The sequence below is a fragment of the Anomalospiza imberbis genome, chromosome 2 (genome assembly GCF_031753505.1).
Source record: "Anomalospiza imberbis isolate Cuckoo-Finch-1a 21T00152 chromosome 2, ASM3175350v1, whole genome shotgun sequence".
Lineage (NCBI taxonomy): Eukaryota > Metazoa > Chordata > Aves > Passeriformes > Viduidae > Anomalospiza > Anomalospiza imberbis.
In genome coordinates this window covers 73,077,542-73,093,675 of record NC_089682.1, presented here as the reverse complement: position 1 = coordinate 73,093,675, position 16,134 = coordinate 73,077,542, and the positions used below count along the sequence as shown (strand labels likewise).

The 16,134-nt window shown below is 40.0% G+C and overlaps 1 protein-coding gene across 3 annotated transcripts in view; it reads right to left on the bottom strand.

Annotated features, from left to right (window-relative positions):
• Nucleotides 1-16,134, bottom strand: part of TENM4 (teneurin transmembrane protein 4) — a 590,079-nt gene that overhangs the window by 77,945 nt on the left and 496,000 nt on the right. For all 3 annotated transcript variants that reach the window (XM_068181704.1, XM_068181706.1, XM_068181707.1), the window contains one exon: nucleotides 12,453-12,669. In XM_068181704.1, the coding sequence (XP_068037805.1) occupies nucleotides 12,453-12,669 (217 nt within the window). The remainder of the gene's footprint in view (nucleotides 1-12,452; nucleotides 12,670-16,134) is intronic.

Here is a 16,134-nt window from a genome sequence, read left to right as displayed (position 1 = left end):
TGTCTGAACCCAATTTTTGGCTGAAGGTAACTATTTTTCTGAGCAGCAACAGCAAATTGTAGTGTCAGTGTGCTAACGTGACCCAATGAATAATTTTTCTAAGTGCTGTCCTGCTGGAGAGCAGAGATTGAAAGCCAATGTTTCTCCATGTGCAGAACCAGATCTCAGCTAGAGTAAATCATCCCAGCTGCACTTCAACGGAGCAATGGTGCTTTGCTGGTTCACGGAGGCAAAGGATGATTTCTGCAATGTTTTGTAAAGATGATTTCATAAACACAAAACATTAGGGAAAGAGCCAGTTATTTTCTTACAGTTCACCTAAAAATCTGAGATTGTACACTGCAAATGAGATAAAGTATAACTTCCATTTAATAAAGGCTGCACAATTTTTACATTCCACAGTACAGCAAACAGACCATTTGCCAGGGAATCTTAAAATTCCTGCTGATCTAAATGGAGAGCTCCAATATTATCAAAAATTACCGCAGTGATGCCAAAATGTGTCTGCAATCTAAGATGTGACTATATTCACATATAATTTTGGAATAGGTCACAAGAAAATTACATACTGGAAATGATTTTTATGTCATTGAGTTTTCTCTGATGTATCATCACTGACTTCTTAGGAGTCATGTAGGAAAAGACTTGGAACAAGTTTGGAGCTAATAATCCAACAATCCTACAATGGTTTGGGCTGGAAGGGATATTAAAGATCATCTAATTCCAAACTGCCTGCCTTCCACTAGATTGGTTTACTCAGAGCCCCATCTAACTTGGCCTTGAACATTTTCAAGGATAGGGCCAATGAGGGGAATAATATCTTTAATACTTCTTTTGTTTCTCCCATTAAGGGCTCTAACTCAGCTTTCCATTTATAACAACTGGAAAACAATAATCCAGTAAGGTATTATGTACATCACTCTCTAACACACAGGCAGAACATAACTCAAAAGGATCACGATGCCACGGAATATGCTTGGAAAAATCTCAATGCTTGGAATAACCCCAATGAAGTAAACAGGTCACCATAGGCAGTGCAATTTTTGTGTAAAGTGAATGTGTCTGAGCACATCTCTGAGCAGCAGAACCTAGGCTTTTCTCTTCCCAGTTTTTTTCATGATCTGCTCCACTCTGTCCCATCTTCTTTTCCATCCTTCAGAGAGACCAGATGATGGGTTTGAAACTGCCTTCTCTCAGCTTCTCATCAAATGAGCCGAACATTTTGTGGAAGACAAGGAATCACTGCAAATTCACTCTTTCATGAATACTAGCACCTGAGTACAAAGGACTTGGTTTCTGTACAACATATTCAAGTAAACACTGTAACTACAAATGCTTTAAAATAATAAGAACAAGATCATAGATTTCTGTAAACCCAAGAAGAACACTTCCACCTGTTCTTTTTTTCTTCCAAGAGGTCAAAGCAAGTAAAGAAGAAAATATATGTTGCAGATGTCTCTCCTGCTGCCCTACACACAACACATGTCCAGGCAGTTTTAAAGTTCTAAGTAACAGTGCAAGCAGATTGGCCTAGACCTTCGGCTCAGTAAATGGGGGATGTGCTTTATATCCACAAGCATCTGCTCTGTTACATATCACTGATAACAATTTCTACAACAAGCACCAGCACAAGGAGGACAAACAGCAAGCTTCCTCTCACCTTGGCAGCTGTAGCAAATGCATTTGACGTCCCACCTTTGGAAAGAGACATAGCTCCCATCCTGGCTTGTGCTTCCCAGCACTTATCCGACTCTGCTAGCACACCTACGTGCTCATGGACTGCCACTTCTCAGAGAAGCAGCTCATTAGCAAACCCAGCGGCATCCCCACCCTCCTGAGGACTGTAACCATTGCTTTATTTCCATGCTTTAAGGAAAGATGCTACCACTAAGGGGACATCATTCCCAACCCATAGCAATAAAAGGAAGATGGAGCAAGATGCATGAATCTGAATCTTTTTAAAAGAGATGGAGATGGAAACTGGAGGAAAACTCAAGCCCAGCCTGTCTCTGATGAGTATCAAATCTTCTGCTTCCCTGGGTAATAAAATTTGCCCCACTTGAATAAAACAGTTCATTGGAAGCAGCTGGCTTCTCTAGCATCAACATGTCCTTTCTGGAGGCAAGATTGAGTGTCTACAATGCCCCAAGCCCCCCAGGAACCTGGTTAATGCTAATTTAGTCAGCTATTTCCTTCAGTTGACCTTGGTCTAAATGCAATTACCCTGCAAAGAAGTTAAGTGGTACTGCTAAGATGCTCAGCTCTGCTAGAAGGTCTCCAAATACATTTACATAAAATTATCTCTCATGTTAATAGAAGAGATTTATTCCATCAGTCCAGGCCTGCTAGTTCAGACTGTTTTCTCCAGCTGAACAAAATTCAATTTCTTGTAGCCTGAGCCTCATCTTTTCATTAAATTATTAACAGATTCCACCTATTGCATCTGGTTTTTGGTTTGTTTTTGTTTGTTTTGTTTCCTTCACTACTGTTACATGAGACTGTATAGATTCTTGTTTTACAAGGAAAAGCAGTGTTCATTTTTCCTCTTCTTTAATTACACTTTTCCTTTTAACATTTTTTTTATTTGTCCATAAAAACTTGCTTGAAAGACCAAATCATTGTCAAAATGCTATTTACAATGCCAGATGGTATATCAGACAATTTTACACTGTTGCTTTGTGAAGTTATCCTTTATTCCCAAGCAAATTAAATTAAGTCTTTCTGCTTTTGCCACAGTGGCAAAACAGACAGAAGTACACTGATGCCTTTACATTCCTATTGCTCAGAGACAAATAAAATTTGACAGACTGTCAACAAATTTCAAGTAGACCAACCAGCCTTAGAACAGAGGCCAGAAAAGTAAATTCCACAAAAGCCATTTCACCTCATGGGAGCACATTAAAGATTTGTCTTTAATACTAACTCTGACCCAGTGTCTCACAACCTAGACATTGGTCCTTCCAACACACTTTAGCCACAAATGTTTTCTGGTGACAGTGTGCTTGGCATTTGGAAATAAGGGAAAAATACTGTTTCTGCTGAGCATATTTCACTGTAAGAAGAAAATTCCATGCATCCTGAATCCCACTTTTTCTGCAAGAAATGTATATTCTTTCCTTGACTGAGGATAGGTGCCATGGGAAATCTCACTCCGATTAACTTCTGTTGCTCCTCAAAATACTTCCCACATACCTCATTCTCGTTTAAAGATTTCAATGTGTGAAAATTGTTATCATGACTGCTTAGCCATCCTCAGCCAAGTTATTAATAACAAATAGTTTAATTTGACATAAATAATTTTGAACTTACCACTTTCATATTTTATTGGTATATATAAATATACATGCACATATATAGGATTTATCCTTCTTCTTGGGATAAAACTTCAACAGAGCTCCATAGAACAAAAATCCAGAAAGTTATAATTAATTGGGAAGAATGTTATTAATGAAAAATAATCTCTACAGCCTTTCCGTATGACACCAGTCATGTCAGCTGGTCTGTTTATGTCTCTTTACTGCACCTGCAAAATAACAATCCCCTCCTTACAGAGACATAAGAAGAATAATTGTAGTAATCTGATAATCCCTTTGCATAGGGAGTTTTACATTCTCATGGCACTCATCTGTGATCTGCTCAGTCTGATAAGTGTCTAGAAGTATAGACGTGCTACAATCTCTTGTCTTTAGCCTTGGCTGTGGCCTTTTTGCTTGAGAATAAGAGAGGATAAAGCAAAATGTGCCTCGTCCATTTTGGGTTGAATGCACCTGTCTAATGTTAAACAACCTCAGGGCAGTCTTGTACCAGGATAGACAGAGCACTTGGTAGAATGCCAGGTAAAAGCTAAGGGCATCACGATCAAACACACGGACACAGAGAAAATGCCTGAGCTGGCAGATGAAGGACAAAGGAAGAAGAGGAAAGATCAGAACATAGAGACGTTCAAGTTCTTTGCTTGTGGCAGTATTTCCCTCAAAAGCTGTCTGTAAAAACAGCCCTGCCCACTCGCCTCTTAACTGTGGAGAAAAACCTCCTGACAGTCTTTCCTTGAACTGAGTGAATCTGTCTGACTTTTTTAGTTCAGTTTAGTTGTAAGAAAAGCTTAAAATCAAAACCTGTGTACTGCTCTTAGCTGCCGTCTGAATTAAGGAATCAAGGTAAGGAAAAAGAATGCAAATGATCCTTCTGAAGGTTGCCTTGTTAAAATGAAAAAAGGCAGACTTTTATATAGGAAATGAAAATTGAAGAGGAGTCATCCAGAAAGAGCCCCACATTATCACGGAGAGCACAAGTGAGTTTTTGAAAGGGTTTGGCACATGTTGTGCAGCAGGGATACAATCCTGCTGGATTTAGCAGGGCTTGATGCAATAGGACATGGAATAATGGTTCTAAACTAAAAGAGGGTAGATTCACACAACATTTAAGGAAGAAATGGTTTATGATAAGGATGGCAAAACACCGGCACAGACTGTGTGGAGAGGTTGTGGCTGCCCGATCCCAGGAAACATTCAAGGCCAAGTTGGATGGGCTTTGAGCAACCCGATAACAGCTGAAGATGTCCCTACTCATGGCAGGGTCTAGATGGCATTTAAAGGTCCTTTTCACCCCAAAATATTCTATGATTCTAAATAACTGATTAGGCTCATCTGAGGAGTTTGCACTAAGGGAAGCACCAGAATGCTGGTGTCAATGTGACAAAGGGACTAATGCACTAACATTTGACCATATCCCAGATGGGGACCTGCTAAGTGGCACTGACAGGGCTTGGAACAGAGCCTGCCATTCTGCTTTGTGAGCAGCTGATGGAACAGGGACCCTGAAGCAGGAGAATGGGTGACAAAGAGCAAAGTTTTTAAGAACTCTGAACAGAATCAGTAAAAGAAAGTCAATTCTAAGTAGTGTGCAGCAAGAAACTGTACCTGCCCTGCTCATTTAACCATCTCAGTGAAGGTACTAAAAAGGTCTCATCTCTGAAGGATCAGGAGATGCTGATGATTATGGGGGGATGATCCTTAGCTGTCAACCTTTTGCAAGAAGCCTTCTACAGTATTTAGATATTCCATGAAAGACACAGCAAAGCCAAGTTAATGAAAAGCTCCAGTGAAAACTCCTTACTGAAATTGTTGGAAGAAGGACAGGGGAAAAAAGCCACATAATGCTCAGATACTTTTATAAATGTGACTAATGAAGTTGGTATTTGAAGTCATAAAAAAGTGCTTACTAATCAATATTTATAATAACATCTCTAGATACAGATTTTATTCTTACTGCCTCTTTAAATCTCGTCTAACTTGACATTATAAAACCAGTGAGTCTTTTATTTTTAGTATACATGCAAGGACTTGGTTTTGTGATCAATTGTTGTTCAGTTTCTTAGGCTTCCCACTGCATGCACCTGACTCCATTCTGCTCTGTGAAGACTTATGAACTGATGGTTCTTTAACAACTCCCTGGGTATCATCTTTTCAGCAGTATTAGTGACTGCTGGTTGTAGCTCCTCCAAAAGGAAAAGGAGGTACATTTATTGCATGACAACTTGGTAACAAAATGTAATATCCTTTGAGGACCACCTACCACTTCTAGAAACTCCATGATCATTGCTCTCACAAGAATTCCCTGTTGGCTCCATTCTTGAAAGGCTCAGGCCCATATTGCTTTGAATACTACTCCCAGGAATTGAACATTATTCACCTTCTCGATGAGTATTCTTTTGTCTCCATGACAGCACAATCTTCCTCTCTGATCTGCCAAGCAATCTGGTGACTCCTGGAAAGAGATGCCATTCCTGCCATCCAGAGCATCTTGTGTTTCTATGCCTCATTGACTCACTATTTTTACACCTCAAGATTTCTCAGTTGAGCTATAATGGTAAGGTGGGAGGGTAAGGGATATGGGAAGGCTACTCAGCAGAGGAAAAGATGCTGATGACATCTGTGGAACTGTAAAACTGCCTCCAACTGTTCAAATGAAAGTATTTTAGAACAGAGTTTTATAGGAAATGCAACACATAATAAAGATGGGCTGTGCTTTATTGCAGTTTCAGTGAAGAATCCTTTTACTCACAACGTGGTTGGCTAATGCTTTAGGAGTTGATGACTCTCTCCTTTTCTCCAATAAAACCAAAGAAACACTCTCTTGCTTTGCATAAGGTATCAAAAAAACACAATCACACTCATATTTTTTTAGGTTTGTACAATCCAAATCAAGTGTCCAGTAGTACATAAAGTGCAAGATCATTTTTCCACCTAATACTGAATTATGCTTATTTCATGATTTTTCAGAAGTCATTTTATAGCCATTATTTCTATGAGAGATAAAGACTTTATGCTGCAATAACTTTCAGAGATGAATAGTGTATTCATGTCAAGTCTTCACTAAAAATGTCTGCAGAACTTAGTAGCTCTGTATTATTACAGTATTTTACATCTGGTATTTATTTTGTAAGCTCTGGCCACATATTCAGCTCTGCAGAACAGGAATAAAAGCACTGCCTTTCTCTGAATCTGAGGCACCATGAAAACAAAAATGAGCAGAAGAGGAGGAAAAATACATTATTTCCAGGTTAATTACAAAATGATCTCTCTTTTGGTGATCATAGGGGAATTTCTTTAACTACATATAAGCTGTCTGATAGATTTGCAATGATCAAAATGAATTTAGAAAAAAATGTCCAATAAAATATAAAATATTTTATGTTTGGAGTTATAAAACTGCTTTTTTATACAGGAGGTTTTAACCAATCTAGCAAATAAATGTCACACTCAAAGGATAGACTCTTCCTGATATGGCAGCTTTTTTCAGAGGACAGTAACTTAAGTACTGAATAAATATTTAATCAAATATCCATGTGCAAATCCAAGAGAATGCATCAACACCTACACCATAGTTTAGACTCCTAAATCCAAAAGTGCACATCAGTACCTCTGTAATCTGGGAGGTACTTAAATCTCAAGCCTTCAAAACTAGCAAGTTTGAAAAAAAACTCCTAATGAGCTGTTTTCTACACAATCCAAGAGCTCTTTGGGACACAGGTATCACCCGAGACTTTTGAATTCCAGGTGCAGGATGGTGCAGTGTTTCTATCACTTGCCTCACTGGGTCTTGGAAGCATGCCCAAATCACACTAGGAAGATCCTACTCCTTCCTTTGTGCTTGGTCATAAATATCTAATGTTTTAAAAATATTTTTAAATAGCTGCAGCCCAGTTTCTCTAATGACTGTACACAGGACTTACAGAATTACAGAATCATTTATGTTGGACAAGACCTCGAAGATCATTGAGTCCAACCAAATTCCTTTTACTAACAGTTACAAAAGAGGAATATAATTACATCATGGTTACACTATCTATGCCATGGAAATGAACATAAATATGGACAGGAGTTTTGCTTTCATGAAGTCTTGCAGGTACAAATTCCACAAAGTTGATGTAAGTAGCTGCATATATTGCATTAGTTTACTATATGGGAATAATGTTAAGCTAAACTCAAAATCAGAGGGCAAACATTGGAAAAGAAAATCAGCCCTGTACACAGGAAAGGTAAATTTTAAAAGTATGCTTTGCTCTTAATCCCTCTTGATGGGATTAATTACCAAAATAAAAACCAGTAAATTTTTAAGAAGCTATGACTTGTACCTAATAAGAAGTTCATGTAAGTAGAAAGCATCAAAAGAAGAATGATGCCTTTGGAAGACAGTAATGCTGTGAAGAAGAGGGTTTGAAGACTTGCTGTGTTAGCCTGGACTAAAATATGGAAAAATATGACCTTGCTTCCATCAAAGCAGGTACCATGCTGTGCCACAAGTGCACACCCTCAGAACACTGGATGCTGTGTTATCTCTATGACACAGTTTTAAACAGATGTAGTATTCCAAGCTGTCCTAACCCACGGAGCTGCTGTGCTTCCCTAAGCTCCTGTATCGCTTCTGGGTGTCTGCATTCAGTGGGTGCATCTGATCCAGAGAATTTCCTGCTGCTGAAGGGAACTGCACCTGCCTGGAATTGGATCGGAGCCATGGGCTGAACTAACCAGCTCAAGAGAATCATCAGGATTAAAGCTACACCTGGTAAGTTTTGGTTCTCTGACCTCTAACTTTGTCTTCAACTAAAGAAGTGTTTCTTAGGTCACTGTATCTAAGTTACACTTTTTTTTGATGGAAAAAGACAGAAAAGACAGAGCACCTTGGTTTCCTTGGGAAGAAACCTCAGAAAGATCTGCTACGGTGAACCCACAGCCTTCCATGAATGGGACGAAATGTGTGAAAAGAGAAGATGCTTTGAACATATGCACAGAATCAGATAATGGTTGGTGACATTAAAGACCATCCAGCTCCAATGCTCTCCCATGGGAAGGGACACCTACCACTGTATCAGACTGCTCAGAGCCCCATCCAACCTGACCATGAATACTTCCAGGGACAGGGCAGCCACAGCTTCTCTGGGCAGGCTCCCTCGAGGATACTAAGAAAACATAGCAATGTTCTTCAAAATCACTTAGGACTGACCAGAAGGACTACCAAAACACTCTGAAAAAATATTCCGATCCCCCCCTATTTTCCTAGCTCTTCTTTGGCCATGATCAATATTCACAGTTTTGGTTTTGATGGGACTTGGGACCAATGCAATTTAACTCTGACAATAAACCCCATTTATTTATTTATTTATTCACAGTAAAACAGTGCACACAGGCATTTATAGCATACCTGTGTCTCTGAGTTTCTAACTGTGCTGTGCAACCCTCTCCACCCGGATCAGTAAAGTACACTGCACTGCCTGGCACACAGAGGGGACACAGGAAGGTTGAGTGACATGTTTACAGATACCTTGTCACTCTGTAATGGGAAAAACTGTACAAAGTTAATTCTGATCAGAATTTTAAATAATCAAAACCAACTTTGTACGCAGACTACGGACCTGAGGGCAATCGCTATTCTTGCAGCTAATAACAAATGCTGCTTTCTGATGTTTCATATAACTCAGATGGCTATTTCTAGCTGCCCAAGTAATCGCAACAGGTTGATACTATTGGCAGCAAGTAGATGTACATGATCTGTCTCAAAAAAGGAGGGGTATAAAACACACTTACTTAAAAATTGAATTATTTGAAATTTTCTTTACAAAAGTGCCAATTCTACACATGGTTTTCTGAGGCACTTTAACCATGCCAACACTTAGCATAAAAGACTGTGGACCAGCCTGTTCTTGCCATTTTATGAACCTGTCCCTCAAAAGAGAACAAATATATCAGGTGCCCTACTTTATAGTCAACTTATTGACACCACTGCATCTTGTGCTACTCGTTATGGTGATGGACAACTAAGAATGGCTTAAAAACAACAAAGCTAACAGTAAGAGTAAGTGGTTTCAAAATCAATACAAGAATGACCACGTAGTAGAGGAGTACTTGTTATCTGTTCATCAAAATTATGTGAAAAGACATTCTGTGCATTCAAAATTTAATTTAGCTACTTGCTTTATCATCATAAACACTCATTTCAATATGAGTAATGATTATATTTCCTTCCCAAACATGAATAATATATAATTGCTGGTATTTGGAAAGAGACAAGGTCTTGCCTTTATCCATCAGGGTAATTTATCATTGTCTTTCTTTTTCTTCTGCACTGGTAGAGAGCTTGTCAGCTCAGCTTGTTCTTAAAAAGCCAGAGTGTAATTCAATAATAAATTCACTCAAAGGCTAGCTGTCACGAGACATTAATTTATTTGTATCCATTAGGTGATCTGCACTGCTGTTCTCTCTGAAGAGTGGCTAAGCTGTGGTTTTGAAGCTCAGGAAATACACTGCACTGCTGCCACTTCTGCACAGGCCAGACAGGGATGCAAATGTGCCCAGGTTCCCTCAGGGTGATAATTAGTCAACCATGACCTAGTGAAGCCCGGAAGAGCACTCAGCTCCTGACCTGAATGGTGAGTGCGCCTGTGCCACTGGTGCCCGTGCAGGATACCAGACACACAGGACACAGAGATCCATGCCACCTCTGTGTTGCCTGCTCATGGGGACTGCTCACAGCAAATGACACAGATCCATCTCCAACCCTACCCCATGAAGATAATGGCGCTGGGACAGAAAGATACAGGAAGTTCTATGAACAGCAGTCTACGGTCCTGATCTTCACCAAGGAGACCACTTCATGAATCATCCCAGCAGCAATGGGAGAGGGTTGTCCTAAAGCAGGATGCTGGAGCCCTCTGTAAGAATAACTCCCTCTTGTCAGACAAACTTTTAAGCCAGCAGCTGGAAGGAGTGATGAAAACAGCTCATCTTGCCCCCAGTGGCTGCTGTGATTTTTATAGACATGGAGCAGCTCCATGGATAACAGGGATATTATCACCTGTCTATTGTAAAAGCAACTGGTGGAGTTTCAGTGACAATGCTACTGAATAAAGGGCACATCCACACATGCAAATACAGGCAGTCCTGCCTGTCCAGACTAACTGGATCCCAGATGGTCCCAGACCATGCTTCCCCACATTCCAGTCACTGACTCCTGCTGAAGCACTGTCATTTCCAGGGTGACCAGAGGAGCTGTTCAAAGGTCCAGCTTTCTGGGAAGTGAAACAAGCAATTGAAACTACAGAGAGAAGCTAAATAAGCATAAAACCTTTGCAATGGTTGAGTTTACCAAGATCTTTAGGATCTTTAAGAACTAACAGGAACATGTGATGTCTTTTAAAATCCCAGCAGAGCAGTGGCAATTTCAACAACCCAACACTCTCATGAGCCTGGACCAGGTGCCATCTCAGGGGAAAATATACCTTCTGTTGAGGTTCCTACATAGAGATCTATCATCAGACCTATGAAACACATGTAACTCTTGTAGGAATTTATGTGATGCTAAATGACACATTCTTTCTGTTGGTCCTCTGCTGGCACTCTGAGAAACAAATTAATCATATAATTAGAAATTCCCACTATTTTCCCCCAGCTCTGTATACTGTTGAATGCAAGCAGCCCTTCAAGAGAAGCTGCAATTTTATTTTTTTATTGCACAAATATGAAGACTCCTATAGTTCATTAGTTGCATGAAAAGTTCACTAAACACAGATGTGTGTGTACCAAAACTCTCTTGCCTGTCAGAAAGGATAAATATGGACCTGATAACAGAGTCCTCTGTGGAAAAGCGGAGGAATTGCTACCCTAAATACATCAGAAAAATGAAATGGTGAGCATAATCTATTTCATATTCTGAAGCCTGATTTTACAGCAACAAATCACAACAACTAGTCCAGACTGTTCAGTATCCAGTACCTGTGATCTTCAGAATGCCAATGAAGGACAACAATTTGCAACATAAAAGTGTTTGGTTGTAGTCTAAGTCACTGTTGTCAGCTTTCTTGGACCCTGAAGACCTTGGAAGCAAGAAGTATCAGGGAAAATATAACATCAGGGCAATTTCCTGACACTGCTGTGATGATGATGTCAGCCTGGAGACTACCAAAAAAGGCAACATATGGGAGCTGGTACCTAAGAGATGCTGGCAGTGTCCCTCCACAAAAAGCAATAGGTCAGAGCTAGAGGGGCCTGACAGGCCAGTTGAGATGTAAGTGCTGAAATAAATACCCACACAAACATGAGGGTTGTGTATTTTCAGTGCCAACCTATTAACTGCTGTGTGTGGGAAAGCTGAAAGTAAGCAGTTAATGACTGGGTGAAGCTCAACAGAGTTCAAACCTACGTGTTGAGAGCCACCTCCAGGATCAGGGTCACTACTTCTGAAAGGCAACATTCAGGGCAGACACTGAATGATCTAGGAATTTGACACCCCAGTTACCCTGCTACAAGAAATGATTTTCAGGGATGACCAGCCTTGACAGACAGGAATATACTTAAACCAAATTGCTGAGACGCAGTCACAGAAGTGAACTGCTATGTTTTGTTTCCCAGTTCCTGTTTCTTGATGATGATTGCAGCGATAAAGAATTTCTTGATTTTAAAACCAATCTATATTCAACCTGATTGCTTATACTGCAAATCACTCTAACAGCCCTCTTTAGATGGTTTGATTTTCCTCAGTTTTTTTGAAGTCTCTAATATTCACACAATAGATTGCAAATAGCATTTTAGTTTCCTTCGCTTTTGTCTCTGTCAAAGGAAGATCTGTCACTGCTCTTTGGGTGATACTTGTGCACAATGTCAGTCACTTCATCTAGAAGAGCTGGATGGATGCCTTTCACTCCTTGAAATAAGGAAAGTGAGGAAACATACAATTGCTCGTATGTGTTGGGAGGGAAGCATCTTGCCTTACTGGCTGGCAGAAAATTGTAGGTGAAGAGATAGTCAGCAGAACTACATCATCCAGAAAATTCTTCAGGTATCTACTTAACTTAAACAATTTTTCATTATTCTGCATCTTGCTGCCCTTCCATGTCTTAAAATGGCCAAGTGGCTTATGCTTTACCACTTACTGAATCAACTCCAAAATTCACTTACCCGCCTTCAAAAGGATTGTCCCCTGGGATGACGTGAGTGCTGTCCTTGCCAATCAGGAACTTGATTCGATCATAGAAGGAATGCAAGCTCTGCTGGGAGACAGGGGCTTGTGTCTCCTGGATGATATCCAGGGGGTCCGGGGAGCCCAGGCACAGCGCATTAATGTGGCACAGTGGCTGCAAGCAGCAGTCTGGGTCCATGCAATCCACCAGGCCATCTACAGAAGAGTAAGGAAAATTTTAGAGCAATGGAAACATGGAGTGTTGCAGACTTCAGGGTGCAAGACCTCCTTCCAATGCACACAATAGAGAAATGCAGATTTTCATCTACATTGAGTAATGCATGTTCACTTAAAGTCACAATAAGGAACCTAAAATACACATTAATACATAACATAAATATGCAGTAGTATGTAATATATGAAAACTCATATATTAGATTGGGCCCCCAAAAAAATCATATTTTATATTAATCCTAGGATGTGCCAATTCACAACTCAGTCACTTGGATGACTAACTCCAGAGCCCTCAAAGATTGTCATGTGCTGTTTTTTTGCCAAAATACACAACTTCTGTACCCTGCTCCTTTCTTTGTGCAAATCATAGACACACTGCATCACACCAAAGCTACCTGGTTTGCTTTCAGCAGAACTGAACAGTGAATAAAGCCATGGTATCTACCATGATAGAGAGAGAGAGCTATACATATAACCTAGTAAAACAAGAGTAGAAAGTGAGGGAGATTTCGCCAGGAAGGTTTGATCTGTTTTGACCTTGGTCTCATTGATTCAATACTGACACAGAGTAACAGATGACCTCGAACTCTCAGGACATAAATCTTGCACTTTCAGCACCATTAAATTAATAGTAACAACAATAATAGCAGTGGACACTCATGAAAAGGCTTGTTGAGCATACTCCAGTAAAATGAGGGTCTGCATATCTGTCAAGCCATCAAATGCAGACAGTACCACTTCCCCATCCACCACCACAGCAACATGCCCCATTCATTTTGAGATGCCACTACTCGTTGCAAACATCACAGTAAAAAGCGGTGACAAAAAAAAGAAATTCAAAAAAAAGCTCAAAAGAGGTTTTGATGAAGCATCACACTTAGCAATAAAAGTTGTTAGCATGTAGTAGAGACAGATCTTTAAATCAGATAAGGGAACTGAATGTTTTTGTTCTGAGGTAATGGGATATGGAGCCCTTCACTTCCAACTCATCAGTTCAAGCAAGACAGTTTGACAGTGAATGAAAATTACTACCATGTGATGGCTGTTCACAGACCTATGTGAAATGAGGGGTTGGTCTCTGTGTAGCTGCTGGGAGCTCCATATATCACAGACACCACCTTTACAGCAAGCATCCTACTAACGACTCCAGCAGAGAGAGAGACAAGAAATGAACGTGCCTGGAGAGCATCACTGTCCTGAGAGGTAGAGCCCTCCTGAAGTGGGATGAAATCTTTAGTTTTCAGGATAATAGATTTTTTAATCCCAAAGAAACAGTAAAAAAACATCACTGACATCATCATTTCATGTGGTTACTCACACACATAAAGCTGAACAAGCCTGGTAGGGGTTCCCAGAGCTTCCTGTGTCCAAGTAGGTCAAGGACAATGAGCACCTGCTCTGTGTACATGTACACACACATACACACACTGGGTCATTTCCACAAGTGCTCTGCACTTGCCATTAATGATAATGGGAGCACTATTAGGCCAGCAAAAGTGCTTTGGAAAATCCCATCTGTCACCCTTACCTCTGTCTGTCCTAACATCTCTACATCTTTAGAACTCCTTACAAAATCACCACAAAAAATGTGCATCTTGGACACTAAACCTACCCACTGGCCTTTTCTCTTGATGACTAGTGATAATGAAAAAGAACTAATTAGAATTTCTTTGCCCATTAAAAAAATTGCTTGCTGCAGATGATTAGATCAGTAGGACTCTGGAAGGTCAAATATCAGATGGAGTTTGAGAGATTGTTCACAGAATACAGATCAGCTTAGATGCAACAGGCTTAGTCACAGCTACCCACTAAAAAAAAAAAAAAGAGAAAAACAAACAACAAACCAGCCTTGTTACTATATTGACTACAGTTTCAAGCAAGATAAAATGTCTTTTTCTCACACACATTAATAATGTTTTCTAAGGCTACAGACACTTGGCTGAAAGGATGGCAAACCAGCTGTACCATACCTCTTCATTAACCTGTCTTTTTTCTAGGCATCAGAAATGTGTTTTGGGGCATGAAGGCGCAAGACAGCTTCAAGAAAATGTTGTCTTCACAGGAAACTGTAGATAAATATTTGAAGAATAGATGCAGAGGACAATGTTTTGAACAGGTGAGAATGATGAGGACTCATCTGCAGATAAGCCTTTCAACTAATGTGTTTTGGACCTATATGGAATAAATTGAGGAAAACTACACCATAAAGGTTTGTCACTGACATCCTAAATTCATGAAGGCACTCAAGGGCTGAAATTGTGTTTAGCTACTCAACTCCCTCAGCTGAGTAGACAAAGTATTTCTTTAGCTTAGGAAAATGTAATGGCTATTTTTGTCTGAGTCATGCAGAACAGCAAGAGTTAATCTACAAACCAGATCATAAGTAGTGATGTCTCCATGTGCATACTGTTTTCTTGGTTTTTTTTTAAGGTATGGTCCAAAAATCATCCAAGTGGTGCCCTACAGTGACTTGTCAGGAGATATAATGACAGTGTCCCCAGCTATGACTTCTCATGCCCTGATATCTCTCACTGGATCCATCAGAAGAGTGAGGATAAAGTGACATTTCCAAGAAGCTCCTGACCCTTGACTCTGGCATTAACTGTCCAATTCAACAAAAACAATATGAAGTTGTAATACAAAACACCTTTGAAATCCATAAAGCGTAAAGGTGAACTTTCATTAGAAATCACTGCAAATTTTTCAGACAGGTAACAGAGGGAGATGAACATGGGGTCAATGCCCTCCACATCCCAAGTTTAGCAGCAGCAAAGCCACAGAGACCCATGACCTGCATGTGGATTCCTAACTCCGGTAGCTCCCAGAGCACAGGTAGGCTGCATAATAAGTTCTTAGTTATAGGTGCCTTTATACAGCTCTTGGTTTTATAAAGTGACAACTCCCTCACTTAAATATAACTGTAACATGACCATGGCACTTCAGAGCAGAGAATAAATGTGTTGCTGAATTATCTCTGTGAGAAGTTTAAAGTCTTGCATAGGAGGATTACTGCAATTCATATGTTTTAAGGCTACTATGATCAGCTTGTCTGACCTCTTATACCCACAGGTTGTTTATTTTTTCCCTCCCAGAACTGGATTAAAGTCTGTGTTTTAGAAAAATATCTCATATACCAAAGACAGCTGATTATACTGAGTCAAATGCTTCCTCCAATAAGCCTCTGAAATGCTTAATTACTACTAGGCAACTGTGTCTTATTTCAGGGTTGGATTTGTCCAACTCCAGTATCCCATAACTGGTCTTGTTTGGCCTATGTCCATAAAGTTACCAATAGTTCCTTCTGCTCTGCATGCTTTGACGTCTTTTCCATGTGCAAGTACCTCCACACAGAACAATAATCCATTCCAAATATTTTCTCTGAACAGCTAAGGAAGAACAAAATTTCCAGTTTAAGGTTTGTTTCCCATCCACTGGACTTTTTCGGTG